Source organism: Idiotropiscis lumnitzeri, chromosome 11, assembly GCF_059441095.1.
Source record: "Idiotropiscis lumnitzeri isolate Australia: NSW breed Sydney's pygmy pipehorse chromosome 11, RoL_Ilum_1.0, whole genome shotgun sequence".
NCBI classification, from domain to species: domain Eukaryota; kingdom Metazoa; phylum Chordata; class Actinopteri; order Syngnathiformes; family Syngnathidae; genus Idiotropiscis; species Idiotropiscis lumnitzeri.
In genome coordinates this window covers 16,714,951-16,738,693 of record NC_142401.1, presented here as the reverse complement: position 1 = coordinate 16,738,693, position 23,743 = coordinate 16,714,951, and the positions used below count along the sequence as shown (strand labels likewise).

Below are 23,743 nucleotides of genomic sequence, written 5' to 3'. Positions count from 1 at the left end.
GTGGCTGATCCAGCGTTAAGCCTCAAGCTTTTCCATTTCTGCTGTTCACGGCTAACATCAGCTCTTCATTAGTAATTAGTAGAAGGTCAACTTTGAATGGATTGTCAAATTAATCGACATCTATTTTGATACATTGCTTCAACTCAAAATTAGGGGAAGACATCTGCAAACTTTGTTGAACAATAGTCGACATTTAATCCTATTTTCTGATATGTTTTCAGCCAGCAATTGAATCATCATCAATTTATGAAAAAGTTAAAAACTTTTACGCCACTCCCTCTTGTTTGCATAGTGCTCATTTATTTGGTTTTGTTTAATCATTAAACAATTCTAAATAATCAACAAAAGTCCGTTCATACACAGAAATGGTGAAAAACATAATTTTGCAATGCAAATTTATCCGATTGATAATCAATTGAATAATTGATTGATAATTGAATAACCGATTCCCAAAATATTTGATAGTAAGGAGGAGTCACTCTTTGAGTACTTGCCGAAATAGAATACAGATCTATTACTTTTGAAATATAACATTTAGTTTAACACGTCAAAAAAAATAAATAAATAAATAAAATATTTCTTTCTGGCGCAGATGATTTGTCAATGAGTCAATCAGTTGCAGTATATCGCCAACAACTGCCAAGGATGGCTTGCTTGATGTCAGAATCTGTTTGCCTTCAGTATCAGTGGCTGCTATCAGCTGCCTCCACTAGTACCCGATACCTTTAAATAAGCCGGTATTGACTTGATACAATATCTGGTGTCGGTAGTCGCCCATCCCTATTGATTAATATAACATTGGGTGGCCATGATCAATTGAATAACTTAAACAAATTGACTTTAAAAAAACAAGCACAAGTAAAATATCAGCCTTGGAGCTTTGTGCCGATCATTTTTCCATATGTGCTAATGTTACTGCTGACTCACACATCACTCTGTGTTGGTGCGATGGCAACGAGATAGGGTCAAAGTTTGGGAACATTTCATACTTAAAAAATAAGAGAAAGTCAGACACGTCTACTGTGAAGCAGAACTCACAAAATCACACTGTGCCGTACACCATTGTTGTCAGGTTGATCTAGCAACATCTATCTAATCATCATTTTTCACTTGACTACAGTATGACAGATTGCTTAATTGCCGCTTTATTATGCAGCAATTGGAAGAGACATATTTTTTTTGCTTTGGCGTCACCTTATGTTATGTTACATTCAGATCACGACGTTGCAATTACACATAAATCCATCAATAAAACAAATTAAATCAACAAACTGGAGAAAACATACATGGACATATGTGTACAAAGGCACCCTCCCACACACACGCACACTCACATGCACACTCACATGGCAGGCGCACACACGCAGTCTGGCGTCTGGCGTGCGAAGAACAGCAACAGATGGATGAAGGTCTGCGTTTGGATTGGCGATGGACATTTGTCAAGTTAGCAGGTACAAAAACAAAAGTTGTGATGTTTGACTTGGGTGCAAAATCACAAAGGAGAAATGTAATTAAACCAGCATTTGGAGGTTTAGTGAAGGAAAGGAATATCTTTCAGATGAATGCGTGTCTACATCAAGGCTCAGTTCCAATTTTGACAGTCCATTGCACTTGGCATTTTTTCTGATTCATCAGTGTAACATCCCAGAAAGTCAGGTTGAGAGATTGAGAGAGGACACAGAAAGTAGCTTGGGTGCAAGTTCCTCAGGATGGCAGTAGAAGTGAATGTTATTTCCAACCTATCAAAATGAAGATGATGACAGTAGCACAGGTGTGGAGACAAGGGCCTTTATATCTCTTGAAAATTCAATTGAGCAAATATGTGGAAAACCTCAATTTCTGTGAAATCCATATCCAGGACAAGCAGTTATCGCCCTATAAATCACCCAAACATAAATTTGACTATTCTCCCAAAATGATTTTTTCTTCTTGTAACATATTATTCTTGTGTAGTTTTTTTTTCTTCAACTCCACCAACTTGTTTCTCATAAAAAAAATAAATAATTAAAAATCCATTCTTGTGAAATTCCAGCTTTGTTCATTGTTTTTCTTAAATTTCAACTATGGTATTTGATTGCCATCCTTCTTTGATAAAATTAAATGTCTTTACTCTTTCTTTAATACTTGTCTTCTAATATTGTGATATTTTTCAAGAAAAATGGTGACTTTTTTTCTCATAATATCAGAAATTTGTTTTCAGAATATGAAGTATTGTCTTGTAATATTGTGTTTCATAATAAAAGTCAAATTTCTCACTTATTTTCTTATAAAATCATGATTTTTCTTTCATGACATTACATTTTGGTTCTTGAAGATTCATAATATCACGTTTAAGTAAAATTACTTGCTCTGTTGTACGTTGTAATATCAGAAATGTGTTGCTGTAAATATAAACATAAAAATAAATACAATTTTTCCCCTCAAAGAATAACTTTGATACTGTAAAATTATATTTTTAAAATTTTGAATATTGTGACTTTTTTATGGTTCCATTCAAATAAAACATGACCTTGATTCTGCCAAAATGCCCTAATTTTTCCGATAATATTGAGACAATATTAACATCAACAGAATTAAAATTATTTTAATATTACAACTTTATTCACACAGAATCATATGTTTTCCCTCGAAATATTACAACATTAACATGCCACTTTTTTTCAAGCCCAACAGTCTCATATTTGCATGTGAATGAAATCCCTCAAGGTCCAAAACGCAGATGAACGGAATGTATACGTGTCACATGTTCTTCCAGTTGTTTGCACAGTGTCTGTCCCGTGGCCTGGGGTGTTGTCACAATATATCTTTTCCACACAAATGGGTCACCAACGCGGGAATCAACACACTCATCCGCCAGCAAAATAACACAAGCATAATATGAAGCAATAATAACAATAATAATAATAATAAGCCCACAAAAGCACAACGTGGATGCCAAGGCCTCACTAAATCTTTTTTGTCAACATTCTGAAAGTGAAAATGTACATGTGAGCTTATATTTATTCTTTTTTTTTTTTAAGAGTCCTTATTTTTTTCTCAAGGCTAATTAAATATCAGCCACTAATTAAATATCAGCCACTCGCTGTTGTTTACACTGAAATTGATTTGACTTAATCACGTAACAAGCTTCCTCGTGCGCTTCAAGTTGACACATTTGGCATGAAAAAAAAAATAATAAAATCGGCAGCGCCAACTAAAATGTGATGTTTGAATTGAACCAGCTGTTTTGGCATTAGATAACATTACAACTTGATTCTTTACTGTCCATCTACCTTTAACATTAGTATTATAGTCTCTTAAAACTTTTTTGTAGAAGTTTAGAATTTTGTAGTCACGCACCAAATCAAGTCAGGCAAAATATTGTCAGCAGGTTGTTTTGTCTTAGCGAGTAAATTCTGCTCACACATATACTACTCTGCTACCAGCCACCGACTTGCTCATCCCGTTACAAATCTAAGACTGCGTTCAGAATGCCAGCCAAAATCCGATTTTTAGCCCATCCAGACTGAAAGTGGATGGCTGACTGTCCACACTGTTTTTAGCAAGTGTCCAAATGGAAATTGCCGCTGTTCAGACTGAGCCACATTTTTGACCTATATGACATGTTGCTGTAGCAATGATGATGGAAGCTTGTGGAGTGTTCGACGTTATAAAAGTGCGACAACGGCAACAACAACAAATACATGCCCTCGAGCTTTGCTTGTATGACGCTGCCTCCACACAGACCGATAAGACAATACGTTTCCTCCTCTGTCCAAGTCTGCTGTTTTCCCTTTTCCCGGTGTGCTCCATATTTTTTGACCACTCCGCATTCCCATTGGCACTCTCTGCTCGGATCAATTGGGTCTTGCATCGCACAGAGTGAAGAGTCAGTTAAAGACCAAAGCGCTGACTGCCCAGCGGGTTGCAACGCAGCAGCAAACTTTCCCACCAGCACAAGCAGCCTCAGGAGTGTCAGCATCATCCATTAACTCCTGCACTTTGCTCTACTGTCCAATGTACGGACGGTCTACTTTGCAATTTGTCGGTATTCGAAAACATTTACCGTATCATATTGTGTCTGAATATCAAAAACTGAGCTTAATTACTGTTTGCGTAAAGTGCAAGTGGGCGGCACGGTGACCGACTGGTTAGCATGATGACCTCAGTGTGCAGAAGTTGTGGGTTCGATTCCGGCTCCGGCCTTCCTGTGTGGAGTTTGCATGTTCTCCCCGTGCTTGTGTGGGTTTCCTCCGGGTACTCCGGTTTCCTCCCACATTCCAAAAAACATGCATTGTAGGCCGATTGAACACTCTAAATTGCCCCTAGGTGTGAGTGTGAGCATGAATGGTTGTTTGTCTCTGTGTGCCCTGCAATTGGCTGGCAACCAGTTCATGGTGTACCCCGCCGACTGCCCGAAGATAACTGGAGTAAGCTCCAGCACCTTGCGACCCTTGTGAGGAGAAGCGGTACAGATAATGGGTGGACAAAGTGCTCGCGCGTCATGTTATTTAGGTTAGCGTGCTAGCTAATGCGATTGATTAGCCACATGAAGGTGGTTTGTCTTTCTTGAAAATGTCACTGCTGAAATCAGTCATATTCAATAAGTTATAAAAGTTACAACCACTTTTAGGGGAACATCAATTATTCCCGGAAACTCGCTTCTCGGCCTGTGCTGCTGTCCCCTCGCAAATAGCGCTGGTCCACTCTACTATTAAAAAAACAATCCCCAACAGGCTCCATAAACTAAGTACAACTATTAAATTTATGGCCTAACATAACAATGACATGAGTCCCGTGTTGAACAGTCGAATAATGACACACTTGAACTGAAGTGCGTCTGCTCCCGCAAGGGTGCTTCAAGTCTGCGTTGGCGTGAGAAGACATCGGTCGCACCTCTGAGGCTGCGCTTGAGGTGCGGGATGAACTTTGATGCGCTTGATCTGTACTGCCGTCTTTTTAGTGCTTTTTCTTTGTTCCTGCAGAGTTGCCAGCATTTAACGCTTCTTCTGCCTGAGCCTTCACGCATGACGTGATCAGCGCCAGGAGTGGTGACAAACAAACAAACAAAGAAACCACGTACGGTCATGGTGGGTGGACACAACATTCATGAGAGGTCGCACGCGATTAAATGAAACCTTGTTGGTCTCTTTACAGGTGTCCAATCGCAGTCACTTTGGTGAGTACCCCAATTCAGATTCTCGTGAAGAAAGAAGGACGAAAAATACACGTAATGTAGTGTTTCGTCAAATCTGAGTCAGTGAAAAATTTCCAGTAAAATGCCACTATTATTTTCGCACAATTATAACTTTATCCTTTTAATGCCACATACTGTAAGGGGGAAAAGTGGGTGAAATTATTACTTTAATGCTTGTGAAATTTCCCAAAAGTTAAAAGTGAAGCAGGAAATGATATTCCGAATGCACCCGCGAATAGGGAATGGGGATTTTGGGGTTGAGTTCTACTGTTCTTTGTCTTATTTTTTGCAAAGTAAGTTTTTCCCAAAAACATGATTTATAATACAGAGTGACTTATAGTCCTAAAATATGGTAGGAAAAAAAAATACATAATTTTCTTCATGTAGTAATAGGAACGTAATTTTTGATTTATCTTATATTTTAATTTTTGTCTCATTAAAATACGACTTCAATTGATTAAAAATGCTGAAAATCTTTCTTGGAACAATTCTTAGTGTAGTTTAAAAAAATGCATGACTAAAATATTTGACCTTTTGCAGACTTATTCAGCCTCTTCACATCCAAAATGATGCATTTTTCTTATTATATCCCAAATGTCATGTCATGTCATGATCCACACCGCTTATCCTGTAGAGGGTGACGGGAGGGTGCTGGAGCCTATCCCAGCTGACTACGGGCAAAAGGCACACTACACCCTGAACTGGGTGCCAGCAGGTCACAGGGGAGACATAGACACCGTCACTGAGTGGGAACTGAACCCACGCTGCCCGTACACAACTCAGGCGAGTGTACCACTACACCATCAGTGACCCTTTCCCAAATGTATTTTCCTAAAATATTTTCGTTCTTTTTTTGAGTAAAATTCTGGAACTCCTTTTCTCATAATATCATAACTTTATTCTGCTATTCAATTATTTTTTATAACCTTAAAAAAATCCTTGTCATAGTAGAAATACAACTTCATTCTTGTCAAAAGTAGTTTTTTTCTTGTAAAATGATGACTATTGTTTTGTTGTAAAATTGCAACTTAAGTCTCTAAAAATTCAATTTAGAATTGCCTTGTAATTTTGAGGCATTTTGTTGTAAAAATTAAGACTTCATTCTTCTTAGATTTGTTCTTGGAATATAGTGACTATTTTGTTAACATTGAGGTTTCAGGTTCTCAAGACTTATTTCTTAAAATATTTTACTTATCTTGAAAAAGTCTAACTCTATTCTCGTAAAAGTGATTTTCCTGTAAACACAATGACTATTATAGTCAAATTAATTCTCATCAAAATATCACGTGAAATTATTGATTTAATCTTTAATAATATAATTTAATGCTGTTAAGATTTCTTGAGAAATAATGAAGCATTTTTCTGATTACTTTATGAATCCGTTTCCTAAAATTAAGATTTTTAATTTCTTTAACGATTTTTGTTCATTCACCGCTTTTCTCTATCTTTATTTCCATCTAATACATTCATTTTGGAGCAGAAAAATGCACAGCTTTGTCTGTTTTAAATGACTTTACGGATGACCACATCTTTATCCACTCGGCCTGAATTCATCTTTTGTCACTGTGGTCGATTTCCTTCAACCAACCAACGTCTACAAGTGGTGTTTACCAAAGCAAAAGTGCTGAACTGTTGGCATCGGCGCAAATGAAGTCAGAGAGAGGTTGCGACGGAGCAGACGGCACTCACCTCCGGTAAGGGAGACGCGTTTGACTCGGAAAACAAAGATGCCGTCACATCTCCCTTTGTGAGACATCTCAGAGGTTTTCAATGTGTCCAAAACGCGGAGCCTGACGAGCCTGAACAAAAGCTCTGCGGTTCAGCGTCATCACGTCACCATTGTGAACGTCGGCGACGAGAGGAGAAAAGAGTGCGATGTGGAACGCTTGTGCGCTCTTGCATGATGAATGCTCTTCTTCCTCTCAATTGCTCTTATTTCACTGAGCCTTCAGGGTGCCTTGTCTGCTATTTAAGGCCCACCGAGGAGAGTATGAGGGCCACAGCGATATGGAAACGACAATGAAGCCCCGCAAATATGCACTTCGGCAATCGCAAATCTGCATATTTGCAAATTTTTCTTTTGAGTCTATCCTCCGTTATTCACTGTAAATGTCATTTATCATTTATTTTCAGTTTTTCTGCCAAGGCAAAATAATTAAAGTGGCCATTTGTTTATAGTGCTACTGTGCATATTTTGTTTCAAATTTGTACTTTATCTATGTGATATTGTCATTTTATTTACTAGTAAACCTAAAAACAAGATTTTTTTCTTTTAGTGTTACAACTACCCATCCATTATCTGTACCACTTCTCCTCACTTAGGTTGCAGGGGTGCTGGAGCCTATCCCAGCTGTCATCGGGCAGTAGGCGGGGGGGCACCCTGAACTGGTTGCCAGCCAATCGCAGGGCACACCTAGACAAACAACCATCCGCGCTCACACTCATACCTAGGGGCAATTTAGAGTGTTCAATCCGCCTGCCATGCATGTTTTTTGGAATGTGGGAGGAAACCGGAGTACCCGGAGGAAACCCCCGCAGGCATGCAAACTGCACACAGCAAGGCCGGTGACGGAATCGAACCCACGATCACTGCGCTGTGAGGCAATCGTGCAAACCAGTTGCACCACCGTGCCGGCCCTTTAGTGTTGCAATTTTTTTTTTAATCAAATCATTTAGACATAATACAAAATGACCTTTTGGGAAAATGTGACCATGAGAGAACTGTTTTGCACGTCCGCCTGACTGTTACATGAGTGTGTCATATTTAAATAACCCTCACATATTGTAGCAAGTTTCTCAAGCTATGGCCGCGCTGCACTGTCTCAATCGCTATCGTCTAGAAACCGATCATATCAAAAGTAAAAGTTAAGCAGAGCTGCATGGAGTTTGCTTTGGCTGCACAGCACAGATTAAGGTTCATTAACTTCCCATAAGTGTTACATATTCATTTGCTCGATGAAGATTTCAAAGGTTTTCTGTCGGTATTTGTTATTAGTGGAGGAGTCCATTTCCCACATACACACAGCGTAGTGTACGAAGTGCTGCAACCACAAGTGAAATCTCTTGTACTATCACTCTGGGCATTATCCAGCACGACCGCAGTAATACTGTGGCTGCGACTCCTCCAGTTGTCATAGAAACAAAAGCCAAACTCGCCATTGGTCTGGCAGTCTGTGGGGCGGGGCATTTAGTCACTCAAACACTGGTCAGTGAGCCTGCGGTGCTGGAGGTGCTGACTCTCCTGCCTTTAAGTTGCATGCCGTGGAAAATTGTCAGCAGGGGAACGGCCGCCTGGCACATGGTCCGTATCCGGCGAGTCTCATCGGTGTGCTCGGGCACATCTGGTGTCCCGCCATTTCAAGCAAACATTTACGTCTGGACACTTCATCTTGTCTTTGCATGGCAGCTCATGCGGCAAATGGTGTTGGAATTTGATGAGTGAGCTTCTTCTGAGGCCATCAGCAGGTCCGGCAGAAGCAAGCAGCTCATACATGCGCACGTTTGTGTGTGTGTGTCCCAGGAACGTCATAACTTGTGACCTGACCTAAATGACCGCATTGCACTCTCCATTAACACTTTACTGCTTAATCCATACGGTGACGAACCTGCTTTACATCACTTTCAAAATGTTTTCTCTCTCTCTCTCTCCCGCTCTCATGCTCACTCTCTTCTTTTCGCAGTCTCTGTCGCTAACTCTCTCTCGGTGGTGCACTCTCTCTCATTTTGTCTCTCTCTCACACTCTAATTCTCTCTAACTCGATCTCTCTCTCTCTCTCCCTAATTCTGTGTCGATCACTCAACTGAAGCTGACCATACCGCTTAGCGGTATTAAATAGGACATATTTTGGAAAATTGACTTTTTAAATGCTTGTATACAAACAGCTGGGTCTCTAGAGTGCCTGGCCACTCCTGAAGTGTGAAATTAAACATCCAAGTAGATCATTTATTTATTTCTTTGTTTATGAAACTGCGAGAGAGCCTTCCTGCACTTTTATGTAACAGTGGGGATAATATATATCATAAGAGCCCACACCATGATTTTCCGCCCATGACTTGATCAGCGAGGCTGGCTGAAGATCCAGAGCCACTTTGAAGTTTAAACATTAACATACAGTGGCATTCATATTCCCATCCCACATGTATGATACCACTGCTATCATGCCAAAATCAAGCAGAGCCGCAATGAGATTTGTTTGATGCAGTAGCTAACAGTTAGCTCCTGATAAGCATAGCATGTGTAAGCGGAGACATATTTTGGAAAATGTACCTTTTACGTTCTTGTATATAAATAGGTGGATCTCTGAAATGCCTGCCTAAAAATATTGAGTTGCCTGCCTAATCCTGAAAAAAAATTCTGTGAAGGAGCTATTCTCAATTGTGACAGATTATGACATCATAATTCATTTTATTTACATCATAACCACCCCCACACTGAGTTTCTCTGCCCATGATTTCGGAGCTAGGCTGGGTGAACATCTGACACTTTCTTCCAAGTTACTGCCAGACCACACAGTCAGATATACTATTATGCAAAGCCAAAAGGTAAGCAGAGCTGCAATGAGTTTTATTTGTTGCTTAAATTACCGTTAGCTTCTGATATGTAATTAACAGTAAACCAGTGGAAATAATTCAGCGTTCCTCTGACCTGACGTCCGAGTGCCGCAACATAGCCTCAAAATGTGGAAACACATAAAGTAGCGAGGAATGCTAATGCCTGCAATGAGTAGAAAGACATGGGCGAGATCAGAGAAATACCAATTAAATATGCAAGGATGCCGCTAACGCGCATTAATGAGGAGAGAATGAGTGCCGTGCGTCACGAGTGAGTGCGCGAGTGGGATGGAGGATGCTCATTTCCTTTATGAACGCGTACGTGAAGTGCGATGTTCTGACACAAAAAAAAAACAAAGCGGGCCGCACAGCTGACTTGAAAAGCAGGATATAGTCTGTGTGGTTTGTCAAAAAAAGGAAAATCGGCATTTTATGACCATGTCCTCCTTCTTTTGACCACAGAACAGTGTGCCCCCCCCCCCCCCCCCCCCACACACATGTCTTAATAGCAAATGTCTTTTTCTTGTAATATTATGACTTATTTGTAATAAAATCAAAATCTTCGTTTTGGCTAATGTTCACAGAATTTATAAAGATTATCACTTTACTTTCCTATATATCATCAAATGAAACTTGCCAGTGGTCCGGTACATGCTGAGCATGTTGTGGTTGTAAAAACTCGCCAGCTTGAGCATTGCAGGGCCGCACCTAATGATCATTCAGCCAATTTTATTGAGCAATCAGCGTACTTGCTATGATTTCCCTCAGCGAGAGTTTGGGGGGATTAAAAAGATGATTGGTTTGTCCGGCGTCTAAGTTGACTTTTGGGAAATGTGTGACTTTTTTTGCACATTCCGTGAGTGCAAATAAGCCATCAGTCCGAGGTGTGATTGTGGTTATTTGGATTTATCATATCTAAAGTTGGCAAAAGCACTCAGACTGTATATTTAAGTGGAAATACCGATTTAACTCCTGTACTTCGGTAAGAAAAAGTACAAACTCTCAAAAGGGAAAACTTAAAAAAAAAAAATTCTGTTAATTTCATAAAACATCCCTTTCGATAATTTCACGCAAAAAAATTAACTGAAACACAAAATGGTTGATGTGAATGTGAACTGAGGATTAAAAAAAAATACACCAAACTTCAATGTATATTTTTTTCCACGATTAGAGCCGCAATTTCTGAACGCCGCATTCTGATTGCTGCTTGCTCCTTTTTTCGCACCTCGTAAGACCCGTAAATCTCAATCAATGAATAAAAATCTCACCGGCAGTTGACTTTTACCTCGCTCAATTAACAGCCCTTTTACATTGTGTCATTATCTGCAGAGGTTGACTAAAGTAACAAGCCTTTTTTTTTTAGAAAGTAAGGAATAATTTAACAATGAGACAAAGGTCTCGATTTTGGATGGCTATCGCTCGTTCTTTTGACGTAAAAGCGACTTAAGCGTAACTTCATTTTCGTCCAAGCGCAAGTCTGGTCAAGCATTTTTGGGGCCGTGTTGAGGCCATTTGGGCGTTTTGGCAAACAAAGTGACCTCGTCCCCAATTGATTCAACAATTTGCGAACAGAAAGTAGTCTGCGTCATTTTCATGCCAGCGCAATGTGTCGTGTTTAGGGATTTGGTAGACACGCTAGACGCTACGCGTCACTACGCGTTTCTGTCTTGCCCCCGAGTGCATCTGCAAATTTGGTCACAAAAAGTAGATTTCATTCAAAATGTTGACACCAATTTGGGTAATTCCCACATTAAAAATACTAATTCCTATCTTGATATATTTTAATGGCACCCCTGTCGCCCATCATGCAAGTGTGTGTGCATGTCTGTGTGAATTGGGAGTACCGCTGTATTCAAGAAAAATACAGATACCAGAAAAAGCTATTCAAGTACAGTAACAACATCTCAACCATTACTAATCATGCATGTCTTCTTTCACGAATGCAACATGTCCTTCCACTCGGGACTCTCATGAACTCGCCCACTGACACTATGATTAAATCAGCAGCTCATATGTCATAAATGAAGGCTAAATCAAAATAAAGCACCATGGCCTAATCACTTGCATCAAGGAAAAACTGAGTCAGAGAAAAAGAATTAGCATCCCAACAATGGGAAATACAGTTAGAGATGATGCATCAACACGCTTGCGTTAAACAGGCTGCTGAGATCTTTTACTGTGGGAGAACACTCGTCGATTTAACTCTTGTGGTATAAAGGTGACGTTTCATCTTTCTCGGCGAGAGCAATGCAGAAAAACAACAAACACTGTGACGCTTGCGTTTGAAGTCAACACAGAAAGAAACTTTTGTTTGAATTATTACAGTCATTACTTTGGCAAATGGTACGATTTCAAGCAACAAAGAGGCCGGTAAAAAGTCAAACTAGGTTTCTCATCATTAATTGGAGGCGTAATGGTATGCTACAAAAACAAAAAACTGATGCATTTCTGCAATAAATGAAAGCTTCTCAGATTTATCAGATTAAAAAATGCGATTACTGTGAATGTATTCTTTCGGAAAGTCTTATAGCAATACTTTGTCTTCATTATAGGAAAGTTTAAGCACGCATCTGTGAGCCAGCTAAACTGCATTGTGTTTGTTTACAAAGTAGACGTGTAGCCAGAGTGAGAGACATTTACATATGTAATCTCTCACCTAATGTATTCCGTGCAGGAATTCCGTTCACCTCTGTGCCATACCGAATGTTCAGTACTGCAATATCTGAATAAATATGGATCATTATATCTCCAACTTTGCTTGCTGGAAATCATACAAAAATTCAAGTCCATTGGCCTTTTCCCAAAACATAATAATGACCAATCACTTTTCACTTCAAAATGCCTTGCAATTCTTGAGATCTCATTTTGCCCACCTCATATTCAAGACAATCGACACCAGATTGAATCTGCAAGTTACAAGTGCTTTACTTTTTGCGCAGAATTCTACTTCCGAAACTACCATACAGAAAGGCCTCTTCTAAGTGCTTTGTTGTATCTTAAGCACTTCGAAACAGTTAACTTGAAGGAAAGGCTACAGTGGGTGGCAATGAAACCCAGTAATAACATATTAGGCGCTTCAGTACTGTGACAGGCAATACCTCTCACTGCTTAGCAACCAACTCCTTGTGGGGAGAGTCGGCGCCATAACATTTACCAAGGGAACCCCCGGTCACACTCGCCACAAGTTATGACTGTGTCCACTGCGCTGCAGCCGGTATCACACGGACCGTTTCGCATTTCTCTTGTTTTCTTGCTCTGTGTTTTTCTTTGTAGCAAACATAAATAAAAGAATCAATCAAAGGACTGCTTCTTATATCAAAGAATACACAAGCGCAAACACTGCTCGAGAATGTGCCAGGAATTGCAACAGGGAGCGCCGAAAAGCTCCACCAAGACAAATTTTAGATCAGCTGCAGAATTCTCGATTCTCCCAAGTTCCAACTTCTTTTTTTGAAAATGAATAAATATGCACTTGGTTCCGACCGAAACACACATCAAATTTAACGTGAGATCGTGATTTCAAGGTAATCTATTTATTTCCAAGATCAGCATTGAGCGTCACCAATGTTTTCATCAGAATTTAGTCACAACCTTCAATGAAATCAATGAAATTTCCAACAAAATTCTGTGTTGATGAAGTTGTAACCATGACTAGGAGGCAACCGTTTTGTATTTCATCGTACCAAAGTTACACCCTAGAGGAAAGTCACATAGAGGTCTAACCTTTGGTATAAATTTAAAAGTGAATTAACAGTCTCTCCTCATTACAGGACTTCAAACTGGATGTTCTCAGAGGGAAGTGGCCACAGAGCTTGAAACGTCATCTGCAAGTTCAAACTGAGATGCAGAGCGACTTAAAGACTCAAAGAGAGGTTTAGAAGTAGATGCCCCTATTTTCCGGACTATAAAACGTTTACTTTTTCCATGCTTTGATTCCTGCTGCTTTTAATGTGACAAGGTTGATTGATTTTTTTTTTTTTTTTTTATTGACAAGCTTCGAGCCAAAATAGATTCACCCAAAGTCACATCTCACAAATGAAACGACCAAACTCATCAGAGTGGACCAATTAATCGGTCGGGTATACTGGTGTTTAAAGTTTTTCAAATCCATCTGTGTGACCTCTTTCTTTGCTAATGTTCCATGTTATAACGTGGCCACCTGCAGCTATAAATACGGAGCGACCAATGTGTGTACAAATTTGCTTTTATGGCTCAATTTATCTGTTGCGGCTTTTAATCAGGTGTGTTTGTTTTGTAGTCAGTAAATAACAGTACTGGTCATTTCAGGGATCATCTGTTGTGAATGTTGCCATTCGGCTCCTTGTTAGCAAACAGAAAATTGTGCATGAAGTACGAAAGTTGGACGTGTGATTAAGAGAAATTAAGTGAAAGTCCAATTCAGTTCACCTTTAAAGGTTTAAGTGCATTTTAGTGTCATCTGGAAATTTCACCCAAAGGTTTTTGCGATTCATGTATTTCTTTGATATAAGATCCAGATCATGGTCAAATGTTAACCCACACCAAATTTAAACACATCAACCAAACTCAGTAAACTTGCTACGCAGCCTTGTCAAGTAACTCGGTCAAAAACAGTGAAAAAAAGTCTTCTGTCTTACCTTGAAGAGCCTCAGTATGTTGGCCACCATGATGGAGACGGAGCTGGATGATGCGCCGATGACGCCCACCACCCTCTCCGGTTTGGTGATGATAGGCGCTCCACCACCCAGACACTTGACGTCCGTCCCGTCCTTCTCGATCAGCGCCTGCACAAAGGTGAGCGACTGCTCTAAGGCATGCGTGTCCCGTGAGCAGGTGTCCAGGATCCGGGCGCCGAGCGTGATGTTCGGCAGCAGGTTGTTATCATTGTTGATGCGATCCAAGGCGAAGAGCATGGCCTCCAGCCGATGAATCCCCTTCTCCTTCTTCAGTTCCCCGCATGGCTTCCCCTCGTGGCCCCTGGCATGCACAGGGAAGAGCCCGCCTAAGGAGATGTCCCCGTCGATACGGATGGAGTTCAGGTGGGTGTGACCCGGGCCTTTGGGTTTGGCGGCCTGCGCCGCCTTGAGTGAGCTGTCGAGGAGCAGCAGGAGGAGAACCACGCCGTGTCGCTGGCAGCCGGTCCCGTCCGGTCTGCAAGGCGGTGGGGTAAACATCGCCGCAGTTTATACAGGCAAAGCAGCGCAATCAAGAAAAGAGAAGCCAGGTAGTCGCTCGCGCTGGCCAGAGGGTTAATTGCTCTCCAAGTAGCTGGCACAGCAAAGGCTTCCTCTCATGTTTTCTCTCACTCAGACCGTCACTTAATGTCCAATATGAGCCTGGCTCTTTGGCAGAGCTGTAATCCCGCTCTCCTCACGTCCACTCCACTCTCTCACTCCATCGTCCAAATAGACTTGTCTATGGAGATCCTGCACTCAGGGCATCGGGAAGAACAAAAGGTGGACGATGACCTCCTTCAACTCCCTCGTCTACTCTCTGGAATCTCTAAGGCGTCTGCTGCAATCGCTAGTTTTAATCTTCACTGTCCCCCTGGGCGGGGATCCGTTATGTGTCAAAGCCCGTGGGCCTGCTTGGGTCCGCAAGCTTCACGCTGAATTCCTAAAAGATGAAAAGAAAGAAGGCAGCAGTGAGGGCGTGCAGGGAAGAGAAAACAAGGCAATGGGATTTGTGTTGGCTTTTCAATACTTTATCTTCTTTTTTTTTTTTCAAATGTAACCTTGTATCTGCGGTATTACAGCCGATGACGCTTTTTGAATTCAGACTGAGCTGTCACGCTCTCTTTCAAGGTTGATGGTCACATCCCACGTGCTTGCTTTTCACCTGTCAGCCTTGTCAAAGGTGCGCACATTCTCCAGCAAAAAAACATTCACACATTTGCTGATTGTGTCGGCTTTGCTCAGTATGTCACACAACAACACTCACATTTCATAGGCAGTCCAAAGACTGGCAAAACCATAGCCTGTTAACCGCTACAATTTGGCCCGAGCCAAATAAAACCCAAATGAAGACAAGGTCTAAAGAAAACTGTCTTCTACTTTGCTTCTTATTGGCTATGGTACAAATTAACTTCCAGTTAGTATTAAATGAGTTGGCATGAGCAACAGTTCGTCGCTTTGTCATTGAGTCCTTGACACCCCTTTTTTGGGGTATATTTTCTCTTAACGCCTTTATTGATAACATGAACATTAGCATAGTAACTGCTGCTCTTTGTTGCATGGATCTACAGTAAAGGAAAACATTAAAACTATAAAAATGGCTCCAACGTTGCTGTCATCTCTCATCGTGCCAAATGGACCATTTTAACATTACCTTGGCGTGTCCGCGCACTACAAAATGGCAAAATCAATTATTACATTTATAATGGAAGTCACACGTAGGTCTCAGAAGCATGTACAGCATGCGTGGAGGCCTCGCGGGGAAAAGCAAACAGTCACAAATGGAAATGGCGCTATTAGCAATGAAGAGGGACTTTAATATTGAAAGGGAATTGTCCAATTTAATAGACTTGCGGCATTAAACAAGAAGACGCTTGGTTGTGAGCAATTATGAAAACAGCAGTGTGTTATTATATTGTTATTGTCTGTGAAAACCCTTTGGGCAGCTTTTCCGAACTGATACGCTTGAGTTCTCTCCTTTAAGCTTCAGAGATGTTCCGCAAGTAAAATACAATACATGATATATTAGTGACCTGTTTATCACTTGGGATATATTTCACTTGGGATATATTTCCGACCCACCTGCTGAAGGTGAAAATCTATGATATTAAGTAATTTTTTTCTTTAGTAGTCGCACGCCTTCGACATGCTTAAAGCAAATTTAAATTTATGAAAAGTTCAGTCAGATTTCAATCCAGACAGTAGAACCACTCGGGAACATCACATCACACACGAGGTTTGGTATTTATTGTTTCTCATTTGTGTTAGAATTTGTGATTTGCACGGTGATATGGATTGCTCAGGGTAAAAAATTAAATATGAAGTAACAAAGTATGAGCGTTTAAGAGGCAGGACCTGGTGGGAGACCTCAGCAAGTCTGTCTGTGAGTGTTTGGGAGTGAGCTGTAGCCAACAGCAGCTCCAACGTGAGTGTGCTCATTTGGTTTCAGAACCGATTTAAAAGGACCCCTTATTAAAGATAATGATGTTCTTGTTCACAATCTAGTGATCAGTGAAAACAAATTGTATCAAAACTTGAAGCAATAAAAAAAAAAGTGAAAATAGATGAAAATTAAATAGAAACATGGCACTGTCAGCGCAGTGTGTCAGCAGCAATACCTCATTTGTGTACAATTTCAAGAACACATCAAATAAATTCACACACGCACATTCTGCGTCATTGAATACAGGTACTTAACTATTCAACCAGAAGTCGTGTTGCAAGCGCTTATCAGCACTATGGCCGTAATGGCCTTGGAGGTAGCTATCTCCCTGCGCGGCGTCGATGCTCAGGCCCTTGTTTTACCATGGCGAATGGGTTAAAGGCTTGGATCAGCCAGAGGCTTAGATTCATTGAGAGCACATGAGAAGTGACAAGGTCCTGTGGATACACCCGGCTATCTCCCCGACGAGTGAGGACAAGTCATTTTTCACAGGTGATTCACTCCAGGTGCCCTTTCACTGCCGCCGGCCGGCTGTGAAGACAAGTGGATGAAGAAGAAGACTTTTCGATGGGAGGTGAAAAGTATACTACACATTTTACAGCCGCACACATACTGAGAATCGGGACAAATTTGAGCATTTTTCCTCCCTTTGGATCATAGTGAGCCAATGCCCTGTTCTCAGTTTATCTGAAAAATATGCGAATGATGCCAAATGGAAAAATATATAAATAAATAACTATTTAATGAAATATATATATTTATTTGCATTTATTTATTTACTTAACACATATTTATTTAGTTAGTTATATTACTTTGGATTGGAACAATTTGGTTCTTCTTTTTTTTAACTTGGTTTTCCACTTCAAATCGGTTTTTGTTACACTCCTGTTGTATGATTTTTTTCACATCAGACTTAGAATTTTTGAGTGAACCTTGAATCCTTCCTCAAACAATTCTCTAACTAAGGCCTTGTATCGGGAATATCTTGCTTCTCTGAATCTGCCAATGCTGCTTGGTTTTCATTCCTAGGTATTGCTGCCTACACTCTTAATCATAACTTTACTTCTGTTTACTTCTTTTTTGCATCATTGAAGAAAATGTAACATGCCTATTTTGACAAAGTAATGACTAGGAAGTGCAAATTATTACAGATATTTGTAAACAGAGATCTTTTGCTATTGAAATTTTTCAGTTTTTTTTTATTATTATTATTATTTTTTTTTTTTTAATGACTGTTGTATGAATGTACCGTCTGGCATGCGACCATCTGTAACATGAAGTCAAAGTGAGCAGCAAGGACTGTGTGAGGTCTTGCTGCCAAGAAAGTGTCGAAAAAGAAACTGTTCTGCAACGCTGCAAATTTCCCATGTCAACATGTTCATTGGCCTAAAAGGAGATTTAATACCTGAGAAGATCACACCTTAGTCTTTTATCGTTGTTGCCGATGCGGTTCCGACTTGGCTGGGACGTATTTTAATTCTGTGTAAAAAAATCTGAATAAATCACAGCAGTAACGTCCACCCATCTCAGCCATTTTAATCAAAGCACCTCACTGAAAGCTGTGTTTGCCAACACATTACTTCCATTAGCTACAGGATGTAAAACAAAAGCCAGTCCTGGCTACTGACTGATTTACATAGATAGTACATTTATTAATCTGTCGATTGAAAAAAATGGAACTAAAGAGAATTGAAGAACAACATTGAAAACTTGGACACTTCGAACATCTTTAAATGCCTTTAAGTTGGTGTTTTTTTTAAAATACTTTTAAATGTACTTTCAATCATGTAAATATAATTGAGTTATATTGTGTATGAATTGCCTTGTCTTACAAAATAAAAAAATCTGCAAAATAGCATGTCCATGAACCTGGACCTAGCAATAGATTTGCGTATAGGTAATAATTTTCAGGAATAAAACCTCTGCCTGGTTTTCCTTAAACACTTAGGCCTACCAAGATACTAGATTTTAGTGATGGGAAAGTGAAGCGTCAAGATGCTTCATGAACGACTAGTTGTGGTTTTAGGAAAAAAAATTATTTGGATTTTTTTGACTGATACTGCAATTTCAATTTGATTTGCGATTTTCTTCACAATGTACAGAGACATTTACAAACATGACGTATAATGCCATTATAACATTAAAAATAATAAAACTATAACTGTAATCATGCAAGGATGCTAAAGAAGTTTTTTGTGTGGGGCAGTTTGTTCTCAAGTTTTAAAAAACTACTTGCCGTCAAGTATAATTTTGTATTTATGCGCAATTGTTTAAAAGAAAATGCATTTTTTAAACAACAAAATGATTTAAATTTCAGACTAATGAACATAAATGTCAGATTATATGCCAATAAAATCAATGTCCCATACCAAAGCTAAATTGGAAATATATAATTTTGAGACCTATTGTTGTGTAGATCTCAAAAGTCAGTACTCTGTGGTGCAAATATGAGTTTATAAATACTTAATATACGTTTGACATTGAACCTCTTTCTCTAGGTTATGTCAGCCATTTACGTGTTCCGGTTTGAGAGCGTCTGCTAAATTGCTAATGCAAGTCGTCCTTTTACATACATACATATTGATTGAAATACAACATTTCTGTTGATTGCTGATTGGTCGCTACCCTAACGCCGTTCTAGCCAGACTTCTGTTAAAAGTTGACTGTACACCTGTGCACTTATTTTGGCTTTTTCACAACTCTGTATTCCACCTTAGCGATTAGCCGGCTTAGCGATTCCTCGTTCGCATACTCGTTTTAAACGCTACTTTTTAGTGGGACAGTTTATCAGTCACCGAGGAGGAGATGATCCACATCACACAGCTCGTTGCTGCTGCTGTGCACGGAATTGCACATAGTACAAATACGGTCCGTACTGCTGCTTCGCAAGATAGCTTGGCATCTGCAAAGTAAATTACTTCCGTGACTACTTGCGACAGCGCAACGCTCTTTTTTTGTTTGTTTTTAATCAGTACGGCACTGCTTAGTGTGACCTGGTTCGTGAACATGGGGCACAAGAGCCCTTTAATAAACTGCAGCTTTGACGATCTCGAAATCGCGTCGTCTGAGATTGCGATTTCGGTCCCAAAACAATAAATCGTTCAGCCCTAGTGCCTGTTATGCCAAATTTGAGAAGTTCCACATTAGGATGTCACATATCATCACCCGCATTGTTGCAAGGCCAGCGTGATGGCACATATGTCTCACGCTTCAGATTGCCCAAGTTTGTATACAGTACAACCACTGTGATAATGTGCTTTCGATGCATGACATATGCTTACTAGTTTGAAAATGTCAGCGCCCTTAAGATTGATACGAAGAGAAAAGCCTTCACATGGGTGTGAAAAGCTCATTTTAGCATTTTGCAGACACTCAAGAACTGAAAACTAAACCCTGACAGCTTGCAATACATCTAAAATACCCTCCATCCTCTGATATTTTCTCATGAAGAGCCATCTTTTCTTTTTTCTTTTTTTTTTTTGTACGTGTACACCGAGGCATGTGGCGCTTAAATCGTTTGCGTGTCACCCACATGCCTGTCACTGAGTCTTGTTTTTTTGATATAGAGATGACGTGGTGAGAGTTGACGCTTCAAGGAGGTCTGGAGAACGTTTGTGCTCCAGCAGGAGATAAATCACTGACTTGCGGGGGAGGGGTTGGGAATAAGACCAACACGTGCAACCTGCAAGGTCACTATTCAACGTCTTGAGTGGTCAAGTATAACTTTCTCAACTGGATTGTTTTTACATTGTTGTTCTTAACTAGTAACTTTTCAAATACATAGAAGCAAAGGGCCCTATTTTTGTTACCAACACCAATCTAGTGCAAAGCTCAGTCTTACTTGTGCACGTGGGCAGAATTTTATTTCTTTTGGTATTTTGCTACGCTTTGAACAGGCAGAACTGGGTCTAACGGTGCATTTGCGCCATTGTGGGATGGAACGAGACTTTTCCCGACCAATTTTGGCAGCATCCTTCATTTGCATTAAAATCAGAGCGTTCAGATTGCAGTTCGCCCAAGTAAGGCGTGCTTGACATTGCGGGAACGAAAATAGACTTGCTGGAGTCAATGCATGACATTGGCTGGTAAACTGCGAGATCCCCCCATTGCGGAGGATGTATTCAGCAGTGCATGTGACGTGGGCATTTGGACATCAGCTTGCACCTGCACGACAGTGTGTTCATGTGTGAATAATCGTGATGGGTTCACAAAATATTTTTACGATGATAATGGTTATAATTTATTCAATGAATTTATTTCTACAATGATTCAGTGGTGTCATATTTATGAATGTAATTCTGTGAAATGAACCACACAAATGTATCTGATTGATCAAATACACCATAATCACGTTTTGCTAGCAGTACTGCATAATATATTTCACTTTAGGCCGTCTAAAATGTAGTTGAAATTTTGTCACCAAATTGTGAGACGCGCTGCGGGGCAAAGTAACGCCCAAATTAACAATTACACTGAACTAGACCATTGCCTGAGCACGTTTTTACGCAGACTACTTTCTGTTACCAAATTGCTGGATGAGTCGGCTAAGCAAATCTATGCGCCGAACGCCCAGAGAAGTGCAACTCGGCTCCAAGCACACTTGACCAGTCGTGGTCATTTTTCCGTCCAGCGCACAGGTGCGTGTATACCAAGTAAGAGGAGCAGGAATAGTGGACCAGAACAGCTGTACCAAATAGGGACCAGAAGTCCCACAATCATGATGGCAGACACCTCCAAAGGTGGTTGAAAAGATTCAGGCCTAGATCTTGTGGGACTTCCAAATTCAAGCTGACAAACGGGTGATGGACAATCAGCCTGACATAGCGGTATGGAAATTCGGATAAATTCTTCTGGAAGTGAATTTCTGTGGTTGGCAGCTCTGTATATCTATCTTGTAGCCTCAATTATTACACCTGAACATTTGGGCTTCTGTACTTTTAAGTGTGTGAGGATGAACTATGAATCATTTTTAGATCACTCAAGATTTGGATCTCCCGCATGCAAGACATGAGCAGCTGTCGTGGGCAAACTTTTGTTGTTGGTGGGCTTTTTTTCTGCCCGACTTGCACTTCCACGACAGATGGGCAGGAGGGCCCTTCTAATTGACACTCGAGTATGTTGACACTGCACAGTAGATCAATAGGTGGGAGGAGGATGGCTGCCCGAGGAAAATGAATGGGGAGTGCACGCAAGCACATGAAGGATGAGAAGGGGTTTGCCGGGGGAGGCAGGCTGAGATGAAGCTGCCACCATGTTTGGGCTGCACGGACAGTTTGCGTGGATCACACTTGAAATATGTACACAGGCTGCAGCAACGATCACAACAATGCAATTTGTCATTGTTTTTTTTTGTTTGTTTTCACACAGTCAGACAAAGACCATTTACTGACAATGTTTCCAACAATGGTTCGGGCTTCAAAATTAGGGCTCCAGGCCAGAGGCAGGGTTTCAAATGAGTATGTCAAAGAATTAGGTTATTATGGTTTACAATGAAGGTTTCAATATACAGCTATTGTTGCAAATTTGGGTTTTGAGTCCGAGGTGGGGTTTTGAAAGGTGATTTGAAGTTCATCCAGATTTGAAGTTAGGATTAGGGTTTCAAAAGATGGCTTTCAAAGGGGACGGCACGGTGGATGACTGGTTAGCACGACGACCTCAGAGTGCAGAGGTTGTGGATTTGATTCCGGCTCCGGACTTCCTGTGTGGAGTTTGCATGTTCTCCCCGTGCCTGCGTGGGTTTCCTCCGGGTACTCCGGTTTCCTCCCACATTCCAAAACATGCATGGCAGGCCGATTGAACACTCTAAATTGCCCCTAGGTATGAGTGTGAGCGTGGATGATTGTTCGTCTCTGTGTGCCCTGCGATTGGCTGGCAACCAGTTCAGGGTGTCCCCCGCCTACTGCCCGAAGATAGCTGGGATAGGCTCCAGCACCCCCCGCGACCCTAGTGAGGAGAAGCTGTTTTACATCAGGGTGAATGTTTTAAATTTAGGATTTAAAACAGGGCAGAGGTAGCAAATTAGGCTTTCAAACCTTGGTTAGTGTTTCAAATTCGAGCTTGAAGCCAGGGTTATGACTTCAAAATTGAGATTTCCAAGGGTTGGGAGGTGAAGTTAGGGTTAGGGTTTTAAATAATGGGTTCTAAAGGGTTACGTTTTCAAAGTTTTCTTTTCAAGACAGGCGTAGTTTTTCTAATTAGGGTGTGAGGTCACGATTAAGGTTTCAAGCATAGGACTGAGATTTCAAGCAACGAATGAGGATTCAAGTTGGGGTTTGAAATTAATGTGCCACACACGGCAGACAAACAACAAGTGCAATTCTAAATTCCCTAACTGCACGTTTGCTTCTGTCGTATTTGCATAATTTAGATGAAGCTCGCCAGCGACCAGGCCTGCACAAAGTCATCATGACAGCCTCCATTGCCAGCTGTTCCGCGCGCCGTCTTCTCATTCTGCGTGATGCGAAAAGACAACAAACACTCAACTTGGGGCCTTTCGACGCGCCGGCACCGAACAATTTCTTAAAGCCGCGCTTGCCTCTGCCAAGCCTCGCAGCAGCTAAGTGGCGCATGTCCGCTCGCTCGCCCGCCTGCATGCATGCATGCATTCGGCCCTTTCCAGTACGCAGCAATGACAACACGCCACAGCTGTCACCGCAAAAACGGCTGCCGGAGAGGGAGCACACACATGCACGCTTTCATGACAATGATAAAAAACATCTTTCTCTATCATGGTAGATCAAATGCACTTCTTATTTGACTACAATGTCTCGTATTATGTTGGATGAATGAGTGGATGTGATTGAAGCAAAGGTTGAGGTTGTAAATTCAGGTTTCAAGCCAAGGTTGCGGTTTCAAATTAAGTTTTCATTCGGGTTGCAAAAGGGTTAGGGCTTCAAGGTTTCCCATTTTAGATTATGGTTT

At 40.8% G+C, this 23,743-nt stretch overlaps 1 protein-coding gene across 6 annotated transcripts in view; it reads right to left on the bottom strand.

Annotated features, from left to right (window-relative positions):
- LOC148327706 (metabotropic glutamate receptor 4-like) overlaps nucleotides 1-23,743 on the bottom strand; it is a 165,512-nt gene that overhangs the window by 120,035 nt on the left and 21,734 nt on the right. For 5 of the 6 annotated variants that reach the window (XM_088308713.1, XM_088308712.1, XM_088308715.1 and 2 more), the window contains one exon: nucleotides 14,344-15,322. In XM_088308713.1, the coding sequence (XP_088164839.1) occupies nucleotides 14,344-14,880 (537 nt within the window). In that variant the 5' untranslated portion in view covers nucleotides 14,881-15,322. Of the gene's footprint in view, nucleotides 1-14,343; nucleotides 15,323-17,077; nucleotides 17,097-23,743 lie in introns of those variants that run through there. The other variant, XM_088308718.1, reaches the window with a different exon arrangement.